The sequence below is a fragment of the Athene noctua genome, chromosome 2 (genome assembly GCF_965140245.1).
Source record: "Athene noctua chromosome 2, bAthNoc1.hap1.1, whole genome shotgun sequence".
Classification (NCBI taxonomy): Eukaryota; Metazoa; Chordata; class Aves; order Strigiformes; family Strigidae; genus Athene; species Athene noctua.
The window spans coordinates 97694588-97714338 of NC_134038.1; the positions used below are offsets into that span (position 1 = coordinate 97694588).

Consider the following 19751-nt stretch of genomic DNA (forward strand, 5'->3'; position numbering starts at 1 on the left):
TACAGGTCAGCTGGGCGGGAAACAGGTTTCTCTCCCATTTTATATAAGGAAGATGGAAGATGTTGCTGGGCATTCCCTCCCCCTCCATGGTTCAACCAGCTCTAATTAATGAAAAAACTAATTAAAAGAATATCAGTCTCCCCCCAGCAGCTAGTCTGTGGTAATGAAGCAGGTTTTTATACATTGATAAAGTGTCAGGGGGAGCTGGGGAATGTGCAAGCAGGCACCTGATATTAGTCAGAAAACTAAGAGTGGAGAAACTTCAGTAACAGTGGAACTGAGCCCTCAAAACTTTGGGGAGAAAATGTAAGAGGCTGATGTCACACTATGCAGAAGATGAAGAGAAAGGCTGCAGCCCGTTCAGCATAGCACATAAGGTTTGAATGTCCCTCTGGAAGTGTTTTGTTTCATGGGGGTTTTATTGTTTATTTTGAAGTTAAGAGTATTAGCCTGGAAATAGGATCTTTGTTACTTTGGAGATTATTGATTCCTGCTGCTAATTCCTTATTTGATGTAATAAGCCTCTTTGTAACATTCCATTTGTTTTGCTGTAGAAATACTTACAAAGCAACAACAACCAAAAAAAAAGATTATCACTTCATGGTCCAAATTTAGCCTCCGGGTAATAATGTGCATCTCAGTAACTTTGAGAGAAGAAAATGCAGATGGGACATGAATTCTCCTGAGTAAAACATATCTTGTCATGCTTTTAGGCCACTAAATTTAAACCTAAATGTGATGATATAACTGAGCAAAACACATCTACTATCTTGTCAAAGTAACAACCGTGCAGTTTCCTAAGGCATGGTGTTTTTTCAATTTTAACCAGATGAATAATTTCTTCTCTTTTTAAAAAAACTAGACATGCTTGTTATTTTCTGTCTGTGGTGCAGCATGTTTTCATTGATGTTCTATGAGATGCTATGATTTTTAAAAAAGTATTTCTGGACTTTCCCAATGCACAGAGGCAAATGTAGGCTCTGGCACACCATATACACACCAACTGGAAGGGGACAGGTTGTATTCTTGAATGAGGGTGGGAATTTATACAGTGGGCAAATCTCTGAGTAGGGTGGTGAAACATGAAATTCTCTAGGAAGGTAGAAATGAATTCCCAAACAGTGATACAGATACAAAAGAATCAACATTGCAAAACATATGCAAAGACCCAGTCTGATCAGCAGGTACCACAGATGCAGATGTGACCATTAAATGGCTAGGAATGACCCAGACATCTGCACTGCAGCTGGCAGTGCTTCAGTTACCTGCTTCAGTAGATTTGTGCTTGTAATTACCGTAGCAGTTACTGCAAGAAGAGTTGTGTCTACTGGAGTTGGCTGAATAAGGGATTTTTTGCATTTGGTACGCAAATGGAACAAAATAATTATCAAGTGAGGTAGGGAAAACTGAATAAAAATAGTAAATTGAGACAGTTTTTTATTACAAACTGAAACCTAGCACTTCAGGTCAGAATCAGATCTTTTATCCAATGCATTTTTTAATGCTTTTTAATATTTTTTTTTAAAGAAAAGTATGTCTAGTGAACTATTTTCTCCGCTGAAACTACTCACAAAGTTTGACCTTACCTCACAGATAGTTTCTGACCTGCTGGAACTCAATTTTTCAGCAATTTTACTGTTTGTCACAAGTGTTTCACCCAGCGCTAATTCTTAATTTTCAAGTGAACATTCTAGGCCACAGCCCTTTGCAGTAAGTCACTCCTATTTATCACCTGACTTTCATGCAATCTGGGGATCTGAAATCCCTCTGGCATGAAATAGTTAATCACTCCTAAATCTCTTAAATTTGTTCACTTCCAGGACTTTTCTACTTCAGTAACAAGTCAGAGTGTGTGCACCATGCTGTTTTCTATGCATCTTTTCTCCTAGAAACAGAATTATCATGGTTTTGAATTGCTAACACTGCCAACTTCTGTTATAAAAGCATTTATTTGGAATTCCTGTGTTGTCATTGAGTATTTTAGGTTTTGATTCATTTCTCAGAAAGTGGATAAGTCGCTTTTTTTGACATTACCGATGTGAAGTGAGTGTTTGGAGGTGAATTTGATTTCTGCGGTATTGTTCGTTTGCCTTCTTCATGCTGGAACTGGTAAAATGGTCTGTAACAAATAAACATAGTCAGGGAATATATATAACTCCCCTCTCTCGGTTCTTTGAGTGGTCTGTAGCTGCTGCAGTAACAGGAGACTTTTTCAAGTTGGCCATGTAAGTGTTGAGCTTGCCCTCAGCAAGCTGGTGAAGCTCCCCACCCAAATTTCCTTTGTTAAAACCAATAGCTTTTTGCATTTTGGATTGAGATTTGCTATGATGGTCACAGATTATTTGGACTGCCAACCAAAATCGGTTTGTTTATTTATGTGTTTTAAATGTCCCTGGCTTAGTATTTTAGGATTACAGTTGTGTTAGTGCATATGTGAATAAGAAGATAGGGTGCTGTTGCTTTTTTAATTAGACAAATTGCATACTGACAGTGCTAGAGGTGCAAGATACCTGCTAATGCACAAGTTACGTACATGCAGTCACTGTGGTCCATATATAATCACCATGTCACTGTGTTCCACACAGTCCCATCAGGAGGTCTGATCTTAACTCTAGCTAAGTACAGGGAAGATGGTTCCTCCATTATGTGCTTCAGCCCTTAGCCCTTTCTTGGAGTCAGCAGCTCCTTCTCAGCGTAGGCAAAATTTAAGCTTTCTCAGAACAGGATCCTTAGAGGAGAGCGGGGCTGGGAAAGATCAGTGGGGATTTAGAGGGTTGTCAGATGTTTGGGGGGTGGGGCTGTGCTCCCATTGTCATCCCTCAGCCTCCTTCCATGGTTTCTTCCCTGGCCCCACAAACCACCTTCCCCACCTAAAGCATTGCTTCCTCTCTCCATCCCGAGGCTGCCACAAATGCACAGGAGTAACTGTTTTATTCCTGTATCGAACCATGTGAGCTTCCCGGAGCAGCAGGAGCCGGGGCAGGGGGACATGCCAGGAGGAAATGGAGCTTTGCTATTCTGGCTCTTGCTTGGAGATGGCTCTGCTTTTATGGTAAGAAGCCGCCATGTGCTGGAGACCAGAGAGATACCCCAAATTTGTTTAATCCAAGTTGCTAAAAGCACCAGGGGATGGTGTCACAGATTCAACTTCAGTCACAGCTGGCTTGGTTGGGTGACAGAGAGCTGAAGGGGTCTGAGCTCCTGCCTCAAATCTGTTATTAGGCAGAATGGTCCATAGGATAGTTCAGGAAGCCTTTCAGCAGCAGAAGATTGGGGACACCTTTGCAAATATATTAATGGTGACCCGGTCTCTACAGATCTTCCAAATATAAGGTTACAACTCAAAACTGACTAAGTGCAGATGGCAGGAGAAGCCTCTAAAGACTAGCGTTTGGAGGAAAAGAATGTTATATTCAACCAGGACAAAAGGTAACTTACTATGAGAGGAGTAAGGAAAATGTTTCTAAGACTTAGCATCTAGATCTTTCCTTCAAAAAGCATCTTTAAAGACTCATTGCTGTAAGTATGTTTGTTCGCAGGCACAAATTCACATTACTATAGAAAGAAGAGATTTTAAAACAAACCAGACATGAGCCTATAGATAGCGAGCATATCTGTTTAGCTCAGATTGATTCTCGTGGTGCCATTTTATTCAAGGCATTCATGGATTGACCTTGAACTGTGAATTATGATCTCTTTAGCTTTGTAAAATCAGCTTTTGGTTCAGTGTTATTACCTTTGGAGAAGCAAGTGTCTTCTCACAATGCTGTACAGACAACAGAAGGACAATCGCTAACATTTTTTTCTTTATTACAATGGGTCCTAACATCCATCTGTTTTTTCTGGCATGCTTTAGATTTTCAACCAGCATTTTGTACATTTTTCCCCTCTGGATTTCTAGTACTCAAAAATATCCAATTTTTGTTGTTCCAAAAATACATTCTTGAATTAGATACATAGTAAATTCCCTTCTCTAAAAAAGATTGTTTCCTACTGCAGTTGTTGGATATTTTGTTCTTGGGATTAGGGATAAGAGATTTGAGATTTAATCCTGCAAAGCTCCTGCGGTGTAACTATCTTAATTTCGCCATGCCCTTTGTTTTTAAATCATTTAAACTTGCATGATTGTATTTTATGTGAACAGCCAGCATTTGACTAAAAAGTTTGATGCTGATGAAACAGTATTGTAATGAAATAGAGGAGGCTCCATTTTAGATCTGGAGGTGTGAGACATGAGCTTGTGTGATCTTACAATGTTCCGCATATCAGTAGGCATTTTGCAATTATTGAAAAGGAGGCAGAAATCTGAATTTGTGTGTCTAGCACTCTTTGGCTTTATCTTTAGAAAAGAATAAGAAATTAAGTAATTCCTTGGGAAACTGCAGGTGCCCACATTGTGATACTGTGGTCTAATGAAAGGTTGATGACTTGTGTATGTCATTATTCACACTGTTTCTACTCAGAGTCATAGGACTATCTAGTCATTCTTTTTTTTTCTTTTAACAAAATACAGAGTTCATGGCCCAAGATGATTCTGCTTTACTTGGGTATTTTAAAGAAGTATGTTCTGTATATGATAGGCAAGACTTTAACTTTATGCAGACATAATGAATTGTCAAAATCTACATTTTGAATATAATTCACTTTCCCCAGGAGACCTAATCAGGGCAGCCTGTTCTTTCTTGGGGAGCTTGTAACTTTCCCAAGAGTAAATCAAAATAATAATAAATCAATCCCTCAGCTGAAACAGAAAAGACTGCATTATGTGAGCTATGAGTCAAAATTGGATTCCCATGGGCTAAAGAATGAGAAAACAAATTGGTCAGGTTTAGAGTTTTAAACAAAGGGCCAGCTTGGTTATATTTTTCACTATCCACAGATGCTTGAGCAAGCAGAAAATTTGCTGATTAGTTTTCCTAAAAATCCTCACCACAATCTAGACTAGGCAGAGCTTTAAAGTTTATATTGAAACTGTTTCTCAACACAAAACCAAGTCTGGGATAAGCATAATTTTGGGGGTAGTGAAAGACTGCTTAGAGCCTAAATTAAAATCTAAATAATTTTAGTTGAAAATATGATTTTCCTGCAGAGCCCAGCTGGATAGATGACTGCAGATGTGTTACGGGAACTGTTATTTGGTTGGTTCACATGCCAGGCTGCTCTGTATTTCTTGTGGTGCACTAGGAAGAACTGCTTAGCAAAAGCATTGCCTCTCTCCTCCAGGATATGGGACTGTTGTAGCTATCCTGGACCAGGTGGTCCAGTCCAGGGAACAAACTGGGATGCTGAGGCAGCAGAAGTACCTTGCCCATAAGGCACCCTCAGAAAGTACTTAGATCTTCAACTGATGCTTACCAGTTTTTAAATTTTCACCAAAAGCAAGCACTTCCTACCAAGATTGTCTAACTAGTTCTCATCTAAACTCTGTCTCAGTGGTGCTTCACCAATTTTCCCCAGGATGAACAGGGGTCTCTGCCCATTTTGGTCTCCTCTAGTCATTGCCACAGGCTTCTTTATAGCTGCAGAAGCACCACCATCTCCCAGGGGCTGAATGTTTAAAATCAACGGGGAAATGGAGAGCAGTCATTACATGGTAACTGAATCGTGGCAAACACTCCTTATGGTTTTATTGCCTTGATTTCTCAGGAAAAGGAATTATAAGTCATATTATGATGACTGTTAACAGGAGACTTGTCACACAGGAAAGAGAGCTTAAAGAAAGATAATGTATCCTACAAATTAGAGAACATCTTAATGGAGACTAGTATAGGAATTTTAATAGTGTAAAACTTTTACATTTGCTTCTTTGGGTAGAGATTTTCTATTCGATATGCCTTCAGTTTATTCACTCATTGATAAAACTGTTTTTAATCCAATTTTATAAATCCTGTTAGGAGAAAGATAGTCCTCTGTAGACTCTGAAGTCTGGCTGGCAATATCTGGGCTGATACTTCAGAGAAAGTGAAGGCTTACAAGTATTTTTTGCTCGTTGTGCAGTGACATAAGGAAAGGAGGTAGTTCATTCCTTCCTTCTGCTAACAGTTAACCAGCAGAAGCAAATACAAGATTTTCTTCTCCTCCATTTTTCTCTTCCAATTTTCTGTACTTGGAGTGGGAGTGCAAAGAGCCCCTGGTAGCCTATACTTCATCATTATTGCTTGCTATCAGCATTGTTATTGGGGAAGGCAAGCTAAATTAAGCAACAGTAAGACTCTTTACTCCCATTGAATTTTCCTCGTGTCGAATTATATAGCTGATGTAAATCAGTGCAGTTCTACTGGCTTCAGTCGTGCTCATTTATGCCAACTAAAAAGCAATGTGACAAGTAGTTCTTTGTAGCAGCTGGCGTCTCACGTGCTCTGCTCAGATTTACTCCTCTCTTAGAGCGATCTCTAGAGTGGTCTGAACCTGGTTGCAATTGAGTAACAAGATTTGCATCTATAGAATAAATTCAGGAGTTGCTCCAGAGGTTATGCCCCACTGTGCTCAGAAGTTGTTTTACATCAGGGTGACCTATATCATCAGGAAGAGCTGTAGGAACATGACTGCTCCAAGATGTTTTGGTGATGTTCTGGACACCTCACCATACTGCTGTGTGCCCTGTTGTGTCCACCCGTGACCTGTTTGCCCATCAGTCCTGCTCATGGGTCATGCACATGAGATGTCACCATTCAAGTGCTGGAGAGCTGCTGGGTTCTGCCTCTTGTATCTGCAAACACTCAGAGTTAATAAGCTTGGCAAGTATACGGGGCATCATTTTCCAGCAAGCCTTGTACTTGTATCCAGCCATTATACTTACAGATGACCCCATACAAAGCTCTTAAGTTTTCTTGTCCTCTGGGCAAAGGCAAAGATGAATTCCTGGTACCCAGAAAACACATATCCAGCACCATCCTGTTCACATAACAACGAGCAGGATGGCTCTTTCGCAGAGCTCATCCACAACAAAACAAGGATGAAGGAGAAAAAAAACCATGATTCCTAGTAGGGGACAGCCTAGGCAGCCAGGAGCGCCTTTACTTCAAAGGTGCCACCAGACAAAAGGGCTGCAAGAATATGACCGTCAGCTCCACAACTAGTTGGCCACTGTCCTGAGAGCCCTCTGGGTATGGCCACACTGCAGAGCAGGGTAGACATCACTGTGTGGGCTCTTCATCTAAGTGTTTGAATTGCCTGGGGAGATGTACAGCTAGTTCTTTCTTTCATTGCTCCTGCAGGACGCTGCCACATGGAGCAGAAACTTCTCATTCTGAAGTTTCAATTTGCTGGGCAAGCTCTAAACAGTAACATCCATCAGTGAAGATGCTGCCTTTCTTTTCTTTTGCTCCCTGAAGAGATTACATCCCCACCAGCCAATATTTTTAAGTCTAATTGATTTTGCATGATTGTCCCTCCAGCCCCCAAACTCCTCATCCACTATGATGTGCCCAGCCCAGCCCAGAGCAGATTCAAAAAACAAACCCAAACAAAAAGACTCCACCACACAGCATCCTTTTGAAGAGCTGCTCAGGTCTTATATAGTTCTAGCACAAGGAGTGTGGTGCATTTTCATCATGCAGGGAATTAATTCAGAAAATTGGTTTGCTGTCAAGTTTATCTTTGTAAATGTGAGCAAAGTGTTTTATTTTTCACTGACAATCTCATTTGAATATTATTTTTTCAGTGAAAACTTAGCAAGGCTTTCTTTATGTCACCATAAATCTTAGGAAAGTTTTTCTTTGTAGTAAAACCTTTGTCAGTGTATTTGCAAAACTGCTATTAACAATATTGCCAAAACATATGAAGTATAAACCAGGCAATACATTGCAAAGCACAAATTACAAAAACTTGTACCCTATCCCCTTGAATGCCCGAAGCTTATTGCAAAACTGCATGAATGGCACAGTGAAGGTCAAGCATGTTCACACAAGAGATTTTAGATACAGAAAGTGCTGTTAAATATTGTTACCTTTTAAGGTCTGTCTTGCCTGTTCCTTGGTTAGACGCTTATAGTCATACAGCTCCATGAAACAGCCAGAGTAACCTTTCCCATCAACAGCAGCCCCACACATCCCACTCAGTTCTTACTGCTTTTGCAAGCAGATCTGTTCTTTGCTGTTGCACCGGGCTTCTTCCTCACCTTCACCTTCTCCTGTTTATTCCGATTGTGCTGCTAATGAGACACTTACTAATGAGACCTGACCTCTGGCCTCCTGACAGCCTCGTGGAGCCCCTGAGATGTTAAATTAAATAAGGCACAGCAGTAATCCAGCAATCAAACTACTGAAATCAACCTCTGCAAGATAGGTGGGCATCATTCATATTTTTTATTCTGGGCAGCGTAGGAGGGAAGGTAGAAGAGGGGAGGTATCATGCCTGGTGTTTGCCAAGATCAGAATGGCACACTGGAGATAGTATACTGAAATTTGGTGGGAAAAAACCTGTACCTTTGCAGCCATGGTAACAAAGCAAGAACTGCTTACATTTCTTGATTTACAGGATCAGTAACTAGTATCAAGATTTTCAAAGATGGCAATGTTAACAGCTGTTCAACATCTGGCAAATCTAGAAGTTAAGAGGCAAGAAAAAAGAACTAAAATTAAGCTGTTCTGAGGAACTGGTGGAGTTGTTTGTAAAGCCCAAAGATAGTTTAGGGGCAGAAGTCGCTGTGGCAGCAAGAGAAGAAATGAAATTAAAAGAGCAAGAGACCAAGAAATTAAATAATTGTGAGAGCTTGGAAGCAAAGGGCTGGGGAAGGGGCTGGTTTGATGGAGGAGATCATCAAGGAGGGACTCACAATGAGGAAGCAGGAGCAAGCTCAATCAGTCCAAAAGGACGATGGAAATGGGGATATAGCAGCAGTTTGTGGAGATGAAAGCAAACACTGGTACTGGAGGCCAGGCATCTCCACAGCTTCTATTCTTTACCTTTTTTATTTTCCAGCTGTGCTTCACTGCTTGCACTGGAAGGACTGGTCATGATTTTGTTACACTACAAGGGTACCTTATCTTTTCCTACTAAGTCTTGCTGTTAAAAATTCTTGGCTTTGTAAGTGCTGAAGCGATCGACAACCTGTGAATGCAGATAGCTTCAGATCTCCAGATTGTATCTATCAAAAGTATTGTGGCTTTTTTCTGCCATGTGAGTGCATTGCCTGAAAATGATGGGGCACACTGCAGCCTGAAAAAAGTGGATTATGGGATCCATAAAATAATTTGATTCTCAAAGGGGAACACAGGTCACAGGTATTCCTGGCTGACTTTCACTAGAGGCTCTGCCAGGCAGCATGGAGAAGAATCCCACGGTCTATAGGTCTCTGAGCAATACAGAAGTACAGGGTACATATAATACCGAGGGCATTGGAGGAAATCTGTCCTCATCTGTGGAAATAATGACACAGTGAAGTGAAAGCTGTGTTTCGATGCCTCTACTTCATGGCAGGTACCCCAGTACCTTTCGTGAATCACTTATGCAGATAGATGAAACTTCTGCATTTTCTTGGAAAGGGAAGGACATTCTCAGGAGCATTCTCTTCAGACTCATTTCTCCTTCTCCTTGTTGTTTGATGTTTGTTTCTGTAGAAGCAGCCGCACACTAGATGGCTGGAGTCCATCCTTAGCATCCCTCTGATACATTCTCTTGAAAAGCAATGTAGTGGATTTAATGTGGTGGATTAAAAATATTGTCTTCAGAGTACTTTGCAGATGTTCTTTAATCTGAATTAAGGATGAGTTTCCGTCCCTTTCAACACTTTTCCAGTGAGATAAATGTTCAATCTGCCATAGGAAAGAGACAAAGCTTATGACTCCAAATTCTCCACTGGAATAGGGCCATGTTCTGTTGTTTTGTTTTTGTGGCGTTAAGTGGCCCCAAAGGACGTATGGCTGGTGGAAGTCTGGAGGCTATATGAAGTCAGATGTCTGTAGCGCTTCTGCCTTCATATAGTGGGTGTAGGGGATGGTCTCCTACCCACCCCTTGCCCTTCAGCCTTGTACACCATGCACGATGTGAAGGGCAGGGATATTGAACTGGTGCTCAGGGGGATGTGTGCACATCTCTGAGCAGCAGCTCAGCCCCTCTGTTGTGAGGAGCCGTTGTCAGACATCTCTCATCCAGTCCTGCAGGGACATACCCGCTGGAGTGAGCTTCTGTGCCCCGGGTCGGGGGAAGCATTCATTGCAGAAGGTGAAGCCACACAGCCGCCATTCATGTCACGTTTTCTATCAGTACCCAGTACCTCACAGGGGAACTGATGATCCAACTGGCAGAGACTGGGGCCCCCAAGTTGGGAATGTCTCTGAATGACCACATATGAAGGAAGAGGAGGCTCTGTCCTGTCACTAGCATCATTGACAAAACTCTCATTGACTCAGAGGAGAGTATGAGGAGGCCCAACAGTGCTGACTTCTGATGTCATCTCCCTGGATTACTTGTCCAAAGACCCCTTTGTGCTTCTCTCCCTTGCTTTGTATTCTGTATATTCAGACCATTTCTAGGCTCAGGGTCCCTGTTTGTAATTAGATTGCGGTTTTTGTGACCCTATTACATACAGGTTGACTAGCAAGTCACGCTGATCCTTCAGTATAAGATTTAATAAAAGCCATGAGAGGGGGCGGAGGAAAGTGAGGGTGCAGAGGAGGAGGAGGAGGACTGCTATTGTTCTGCCCTCAGCGCTGCCAAACTATCCCTTGTTTTTTCTGTGGACTGTCTGTGTGTTCAAACGCTGTTTGAACAAATGGGGCACAAGCCAGGAGGCTGGCAAGAGGGTAGCAAGAGAGTTAGCTGGGTCTTAGCTAGAAATACTTGCGCGAGTCAGGAAGCAGGCATGGGAGGAAGGAAATTAAGTGGAGACATCTGTGGGGCTTAGCTTTCAGCAGCTCTGCCTGGGGTTGGGGTGGGAGAGTCATGCCTAAGATGACATAACGTATTTTGTCTTTCATGAGTTGAAAACAGAGGAAACTGCGAAAGCGAAGCATGGTCTGTGTCACGCATGGTCCGGGCGTACCAAGTACATAATGGAGCAGTGTCAGTGCTTTCTGCTCTGCCTTTCACACCCCAAAATAACTCTTCAAGACAGAGAACTGAAGAGAATGTGATATGGTCCAAAAACTGATCTTGGACTTTTTTCGCAGACGACTGAGCCAGAGGCCAACGGCTGAAGAATTGGAGCAGAGGAACATACTGAAACGTAAGTCCTGATACTGCTGACATTTAACCTGAAGCCAGCTCGTTTAGGTTAAGTTCAGGTGTGTGTTGGGTGTTTTTTATAAAACGTCAGCTATTCTGTATGTGCATCATTAATAATAATAAAGCGCATCATAAATGCAAATCAGTGTGCAAGTCTGTAGCAACATCTAGAGCTGCAGAATAATTTTTTTTAAATCAGAGTGAGTGAAAAGCCTTTATGTGGCTCTTACACAGATGAGCATCCTGCTACAAGTTAGTAAAGACGTTAGGGCATGGCTTGATTAGTTTTCCTAAAAATTTTCACAGCAATCTAGACTAGGTGGAGCCTTTGTTCAATTAAAAAAAATAAGCCAGTGTGACTCAGTATTATTTCCCTGAAATGTTCCCCTGAAACTCTTCTTTAAATCAGCCAGAAACTCACTGGTAGATCCTCAAAATGTGAAATTATATTTTAACAGGACAAAATACTGTTTAGAGACCCTGATCTGAATTAAGTTAGTAGATACATTACTACCAATTCCAAAGGAAGCAGGACTGAGTCTAGCATGAATCTCATAATCACATGAATGAATAGGAAAAAATGACAGTTTCTTTACTCACATTGAAGTGGTTTGAATATTAAAAAAAAAAAATCATTAGAAACAGAAGGCAAAAGAAACAAGTTATTCTCTTTTTAAGTTAGTAAACATCATTCTGGGGAAATTTTTAATACTACAGAAAAAGTATTCCTGAATGGTACTTTATACATAATGTTTCCTTAGGTAGGTCCATAATTTACCTTCTCTTGTTCAAATTAACTGCATTGTACAGAATCATAAAGATGTGGTAGCAAAAGATTGATTCTCTGAAAATTAACAAAATTGATTAAATACTTCCAAATCAAGTTCCTAACAAGTGTTAACTCTCAGCAGGGTTTTTTCATCTGTTCCTGTTATGACACGTGGCAGACAAAGAGAAAGAGAGAGATGCCACTGTCAATGCAAAGAGGCAAAAAGACTGGACAGCAGAGCGGCATGGGCGAGCCCAAGGCTACCGGAAAAGCCATTTGTTTGGGGCCAGCCCAAACTGTGCTCTGACCGTCTACTCCTAACTCCTGTGACTGCCTGCTGGAGGAAGTCAGGGGCAGAACCTGGGGAAATAGGTGGCACATCCAGATATGATTGTCTCATGGCAGGTAGCAGAACAGCCTGAGGGAGGGGGAACCTGCGACGTGACTGATGCCAGGCTCGGGCAAGGAGGGACAGAGGCCAATTCCCTGGGCAGCTCATGTTGTCATCCCGGGACTTAGGAACAAACGTGTCATACACCACCTGGCACTGGTGCATGACCAGTAAACACCACCCTGGCACTGGTGAGGGGGGAGGGTGCGGGTCTCGGGCAGCTGCTTTGGTAGCAGGGTTTGAACCAGCATTGGCAGAGAGGCTACCCCTACAGCGCTGTGTGCCTTGCAGAGATTCCTAAAGGTCATGTGGCTAAGTGCAGCAGTCACGTAGCAACCTGAAGGTGTCTTAAATTTCAGAGGAATTATTCCCCGAGTCACATTAGTTTCTTTTTTAATTGAATAAAGGCTCTTAAATGACATGGATGCATTTGAAAATACTACCCTAAATCCAGAACTATATTGTGTTTCCTAAATGAAATTTTTGTAGCTTGGTTCCTAAGCACAGATCTGCTCCAAAACATGTGTGTCTTGGTAGACAAACAACTTTATAATTACAGGAAGAAATAATGTATTTCCAAGGCATCCCAACTGTTGGTGAAGCACAGCAGGAAAGGAACAAAAAAATAAAATAGTTACATAATTTTAAAAAAAGAAAGCATAAAATGCTCCACCCATAAACAAGTAAATATAAATAGTGTCTGGTTTGTACATCACTTTGTGTCCTTTCCTTAGACTTAGGAGAAGGAGAATTAAAATAAATTTAATGGAGCCTAGAGGAAAAGAGACATGGGAAGCAATAATGAAAAGAGTGTAAATCCTCTTCATAAGCGGGTCAATCAATTTGCAAAAGCCCAGTCCAGAGCATGCACATACACACGCAAACAAAAAAAAGAAAACTCACCAAGCTCCCAAGTAGACTAAATAGGATTTTCTCTGCAGTTAGAACTGAAATGTCCTTAATGCAATTGTCATGTCTGGTACCATGATGTTCCTGTTATACGTGTAACCACATTATTGCCCATTCTGACAGAAGAAATGAGGCAAAATGTGGTGGGATAGCTAGTCTTTATATATGAAGCGATACCTTCCGAGCTTCATGCTGCTGCAGTAATTATGAGATGGTCATCTTTATTGAATTACAAGGGCAAAGCATCCATTGTACAAGTTCCACTATTTGCTGGTAACAGCTGTAAGATGACAGCAGCCACAGCAAAGAAACAGAGAACAGGGACACTGGTGCTTGAAGGGTCCTTCACTGAAGTGTACCCAATTCATTGACTCTTATTTAAGTCAAAGGCATGTAGTGGGAGGGGAGGCCAGACCTTCAGAGTTAGCATGAAGACTAAAGAATACTTTTTGCAGTTAATACTTGCTGGCCATGTTTATGAGGTAGGATGCCTTGGTTCCCTTCATGCACCACCCCTGTGCCACTTCTCAGATGGATGCAAGTAGTTCAGCTGACAGCCTGGCACCTTCAGGGTTGCATGAATTCCTGACAAAAATGATGGTTAGGTAGGCACTGAGGGTCTCAGACTGAACTGAGGGACATTTCACACTGGCACAGAAATGAGGCCTGAAAATCTCACCCACACACACCCACCCTCACACGCTCAGGTCTAGAGAAACAGATCATCTCCTGAACACATAAGATAAAATAAAGCAACGGTTTTTTGGAGCTTCATAAGATTGGCATGACTTAATTAACTTTAAAGAAATAGCTAAAACAAACTCACTTTCTGGTCTCGGAGGAGAATGTATTTCTAATTCCCAGCTTTTACCTGACTGAGGTCTTCAGCTTGCCTGGCTGTCTCTGAAGGTGGATAGCTGGGCTGAGAAGTGAGGAGAAAAGAAAGATGTTGTATGCCAAGTACAAAAATGAATGCCCATAACTAAGTTTTATACATAGCTTCTTGGCTGCTTGCAGTTCTACCCTGACTCTGTGTGGGCTCTGCTTAGCGCTGTGTTTCTCTGGCTTAATCTTACAAGGATTTATTAGTGGCTCTGTTCCTGAAAGTAGGCATTTGCAGGACCAGCTCCTCCAAATTTGAGACACAAAGGGAAGAATTAAAAGTCTAGAGAAGCAATTGCTAAAAGAGAACCCAGCCCAGTAGGGACAGGAACCACTGGAAAGGGAAAAAGATATTTACCAGTGTATGTATTCCAGTTATTATTTAAAAAGCCATTTGTGTCTCCCTGATGTTTTCTGTTCTTTTTATTCTAGTATCAGTTTACTTTCTCCTGAAAATGTAAACAGTATTTTTGGTAAAATGACATTTAAAGATCAGAAGCGCATTGTAAAACATCAAAAAACATTGACTGGGTCTTTGTCCACTTTGGTAGAGATGTCAGTGAGCAGTTGTGATAGACCTGTCAGCTCTACTGTCCTGGGCAGCAAGAAACTGGCTGCCAGCTGAGCCCTCCTCACCTGCTGAGACATTTCTGTGCTCTCTGAACCTTAGCGCCTATTTCTGTGTGGAGAAAGCCCCAGTTTTGAATGCACTGGTTTGAAATGTTGCATCTGCTCCACGGTGGGCAGACTTCCATTGGGTTAGGACCTGCTTATATTATTTTTGCCTTGTCCCAGTTGGTTAGTGGGAGTGCTGACCTGTGCTCTCATGGCTGAAGAAGTTACGGCTGGCAGTTTGTTACTGCCACTCTGCCAGAGGTGCCTGCTTCTCCCATGGGATCAGCAGAGAGGAATGTGGGATTCCGCCTTGGTTTTAATTCAGTCCAAAGTTGGACATTTTAAATCAAGCTACCTATCCCATACTGGCTTTTGAGTTCCATAATCTCCCCTGCAGAGAATTACTCCTACCTGAGCTAGTCCTATTTGAGTGAAAACCAGATCACACCAGGGGCACAGGGTACTTGTTGGAAAAGCTGATGAATTCTGTTTGCTCTCATCTGTTATGCGCAAGTGTGACTGGAGTAAGGAGCAGTTCAGCTGTAGAGCAGGGGAAATGGATCCTAACTGGTGGAGGAGCCGAGTACCTAGAAACCTGGGCTTTTAGTGACTTTGAGTAAAGTTCACTGCAAAGACATGCACGACAGCCTGCTCCTAAGTTTGAGAAGAGTTAGTGTACTCAAATGTTATTGTCCTCTTGATGGATAATGATTGAGCCTTACCCTGGTAAGAACTTGTAACATGTGATCTTTAGGCTTAATGTTGAAAGTGAATTGCCCTGGGATGTGCTTTTATGCTCCAGTGTGATGCTGTGAAGGCACATGATGGAAGGACTCCCTCCTTACTTTCCTCAGGTCATGGGATGTTGTGGATTTTGCCTAGCAGCACTATTCTGATTTATTTTTTTCCTTTCTCTCCAAAGAATAGCTGTGAGAAATTATTCTGTAGATGAAAAAAAAAAAAAAAAGCATGTCTTTCTTTTCCAATCATTGACCTTGCAGCCTCACAGAATCCAACTCTGTTGTAGCTGAAACCCCTGAGGCCACTGGGCCTGTGGGCAGGGAGATAAGAGTTTCTGAAGAGCTGGCTCACTGCCTGGCCCTTCTAGAAAGTGACACACCTGAAGAGGTGCCAACACAGGAAAAGGAAGGAGGCTGTAGATGTTTTATGAAGTGTGTGAAGAAGTGCGGTAGCTACGGATCGAGGAAGTTCACCATCCCCAGAGGGACATGCTGTGCATCAGAGAGGTCCTGAAACTGATGGAGAGGCTTATTTTGTTGCATGCTGTGCATGCCTAATGAGTCCACAGCCTGAGATCCTTGTAAATCTTTTACAGCCCGGAACGAGCAAGAGGAGCAGGAGGAAAAACGAGAGATAAAGAGAAGATTAACACGTAAGGTGAGAAGCAATTATGACACTACTGTAACTTTCTCCCTGCTGCACAGTTGCTTGCCTTTTTCCTTTTCCTCAGCATCATTTTCAAAAGTGGAGTGTGAAAACAAGTCTTAAATCTTTAAAACAAATCACCAATGTTACAGGGTGTAAGTCCACAGAGAGTGAAGGGAACCACTTTGCAGTCTATTGCTGGTAACATTTTGAAACAGGACAAAAGAAGATCTAGTCTTAATAACCAAAGGAGCTTGGAACAGTGACGGATAGAAAGCCTAGCATTGGTTTAACCCTGCTCCCTGTAAATGTCATGGCCTCTGCAGCCATTACCAAAAGAGCAAAGTTAAAACAATGCTGATTCCGTTTGAAAATTCCACCTAAAAAAAAAAAAAAAGCATAAAACTGGGAAATAAACTTGTTCTGGAAAGGGAAATTGTCACTTGAGACATTTAAACTAAATAGAGACAAGTACTTGCAAAATGGCGTATAGTGCAAAAACCAATCTTGTACTGGCAGTGAAGGATGAGTAAAACAGCATAGTTTGGTCTTGGTTTTCCTCCCATTTGAAAGTCATTTACTCTTGTAACAGAAGAACAATCATTTCAGATACACACATTCAGTTTCACAGCTGGTGTAAATGTCTACAGATGCCCCAACATACATAGCCAACAATCCATCCTGTTACTGCAGATAAACTTTATTTCATCACTGACATATTTCCTGTCTCCAGAGGTGGAGAAAGCCCCCTAAAAACTCACATGCTTGTGAAGCAGCACCAATCCATCCCTGTACGTTTTTAGGTGGCTTCGTTTTTTTGACCTATGTGATCACAAGCTTTCATAATATAAATAATGACAAGGAAAGGGCTGTAAATATACATGGAAAGAACTGAATTGCTTGCTTTCGTGGTTAAAAATCTCATGCCTTATTCTCAGCTCACATAAATCAGCATAGTTCTCGGTCACCAACGGGGGGATACTGCTGTTGTTTGCAGGAGCTAAGATTGTGGCCCAGAGAGCTGTAATATTATTTTTAAAACACTTACATTCCTGACAACAATGGACGGGATGGTCTCACATCCCCTTGTAGCACTGCCTGAAAGAAAAGATCCTAACTGCATTGCAGATGTTTCATGGGACATGCTCTGCAGAAAGGCTAGAAATACCGTTTTACCAGGCTTTCGATTTCCCTGTACATTGAAGGGTAAACTCATACAGGAATCCAATTCAAAACTTGATGCCATTTGATGAACGGCTGTAATAGATAAAAAGCAAAGATACCCTTGCCCAGTCTGCTGCCTAAGAAGTGAGGACTTGCTAACTCAGCCAGTGTTATCGCCGCACGGTTCCCATCCTCCGCTATTTTGTACAAAAGGTACAAAGCACATGAATTGTCTGCTGCAGGCAGAGGCCACAGCCACATGCTCAGCTAAAACACCCAGGCTGCTATAGCATCGCAGCAGTGTCTGCTCCCTGAAACCTCAGCAGTTTTCTATGAGATGCCTTTCTTTGTCTTATTTGCACTTCTAAGTAGGAACAACAGTGAGAGCAGCATCAGTCTGAGCCCCTGGCAGTCGGTTCTTTAATGTTCATACCCCTGTTCTCACTCACATTCCTTTTAGCCTTTTTTAGCTTCTTCCCTAGTAAAGACTTTTCTCCCCGACATTTGTGAGGTTGGTAGCAACATGATTTAGCATGGTTTGACTTCAGTCATCCTTTTAAACTGTTGTAAATTGTTCTAGTGACATGTCATTTTAACGAAAGAACCACAGGCCTGGTCTAACAACAAATTTTGTTCTTGCCTACCAAATGTATTGTCATAAAAGCTCAGAAATCACTAGAGAAAAGAAGTGAATAAAATGTGCAAGTGGATAGATAACAACTAGAAATGCCAACCACCTAGCGAATCCTGCAAAAATTGTTGTTATTCTCCAGCTCTGTCTTTCATGAGCATGTCCCAGATGTGCCATTGTGTCTGCAGCAGAGTGGCAGACTCCTTCTGTCGATTTGTACTGAAGTCTTATTACCAAACAGTGTTAAACCTCAGATCAAGCAGAAGTTTAATTGAGCATGGCAAGTGTTTTGCCCAGCAGACCTTTCTGTTTGCACTGAGTTTTAATGCACGCACATGCCCACAGGGTAGACTCAACATAAGGAAAGTATGTCGCGTTGCCTCCTCATAACCACGTGTAGTTGGTAATAAGAAGGGAAGGGGGTTCTGCAGAAGCCGCTGACAAGACTTTTGACCTTGCACTATAGAAACTGCTACTGACGCTGATTTTTTTGGTGGCATCATTCCAACTCCAAGGGAACAACCCACTTCATCCATTAAAAAGCTGTTCTTAAAATTCCTTCAGTGCTGACATTTTGTTACAGTATTATGATGATAAGTTGTAACATGATGTGCTGTAATAAGTAATTACCTTGCTAGGTCTAGGTGCCTTATTAAAGTCAGCAATAAATATCCAGTTGAATTCATCATCTGGACAGGCAATTTCTAAAAAAAAAAATTTTTGAATCAGGTGACTTATAGTCACTTATAGCGCTGCCCCTTTAAGCACTTTTCATCCTCTCAGACTCATGTAACTGCATATTAACCGGAGACAGGGAATAGCTGCCATTCAAAGAACAAAATGAAGGCAAATGCTGTTTGGTACAGTTTCTCTGTAGCTCGAGTCCCTTCTGCCCGAGAAAGGAGAGGTGAAGCGTATTTGCCTGTCACCTGAGATGCCCGTGGATGGGTTCTGCACATCCATCATCCCTGTGCTCCCTCTCCCTGCCCCTCAGGGAGCACCGAGCAGTGCTGGGTGCATGGACTTGCCTCATTTGTGTGGAGGGACATGAGGATTAGGAAGGGTTTTTTTCTGAGCACTGGTCTTGGCCCACAAGCCCATTCCAGGAATATTAACATGCAGAGGCCCTCTGGGAGAAGTGTTGCAAGCAGGTCCTCTCCACAAGGAAAACTGGTCCCCTAGGAATTACTACTAAGAATCTGTCATCTCTGAACTGCAGTGAATTTGGCCAAGCACGAAGCAATTAACACAAACCTGAACTTCCCCTGAGGATTTCCGTTACAGAGAGAAAATCGTAGCCTGGATTAACAGAACACGTTACAAATCACTTGCAAAGAGGAATAAAACTTTTTCTACCTTCTCTTCTCTCAAATAGCATCATGCTCCCCATTTCCCAGAGCTATTTACTGCTTCCTATATCCCATTGTTAATAGCTAATTTTTCCTGGAGGTTTTGCTCCAAAACTAAAAATCTTGTAACTGTAATATTAACAACCAAAATGATAAGGTGTGACTGTTTCTTAAAATCCATGCAATAATTTGAAATATTTATTCCCATTAAATTCCTGCCCTGGAACAACTTAAACTCTCCATTCACTGATGCCTCACTGGGAAATGTCTCACTGTTCAATCTTTTCTTTAATTGACCTCTGCTGGCTTGCATCAGCAGAGGCTCTTCAAAATAATGAACCTTGAGAGAGGTGGGACTCATCAGAAGGAGGTGAGAGGGAGGCAGAGGGGGAGGGGAAAGGTCAGAAAAGAAAAAAGGTTAGTGGCTAATTTGGATAAACTGCATTTATAGTCAGAGGGAAAGGTCTTCAGGGCATTTTCATCACACCC

At 41.9% G+C, this 19751-nt stretch overlaps 1 protein-coding gene across 5 annotated transcripts in view; it reads left to right on the plus strand.

Moving 5' to 3' along the window:
• Positions 1-19751, plus strand: part of PHACTR1 (phosphatase and actin regulator 1) — a 303617-nt gene that overhangs the window by 268135 nt on the left and 15731 nt on the right. For all 5 annotated transcript variants that reach the window (XM_074899680.1, XM_074899683.1, XM_074899679.1 and 2 more), the window contains 2 exons: positions 11112-11167; positions 16069-16130. In XM_074899680.1, coding sequence (XP_074755781.1) covers positions 11112-11167; positions 16069-16130 — 118 coding nt within the window. The remainder of the gene's footprint in view (positions 1-11111; positions 11168-16068; positions 16131-19751) is intronic.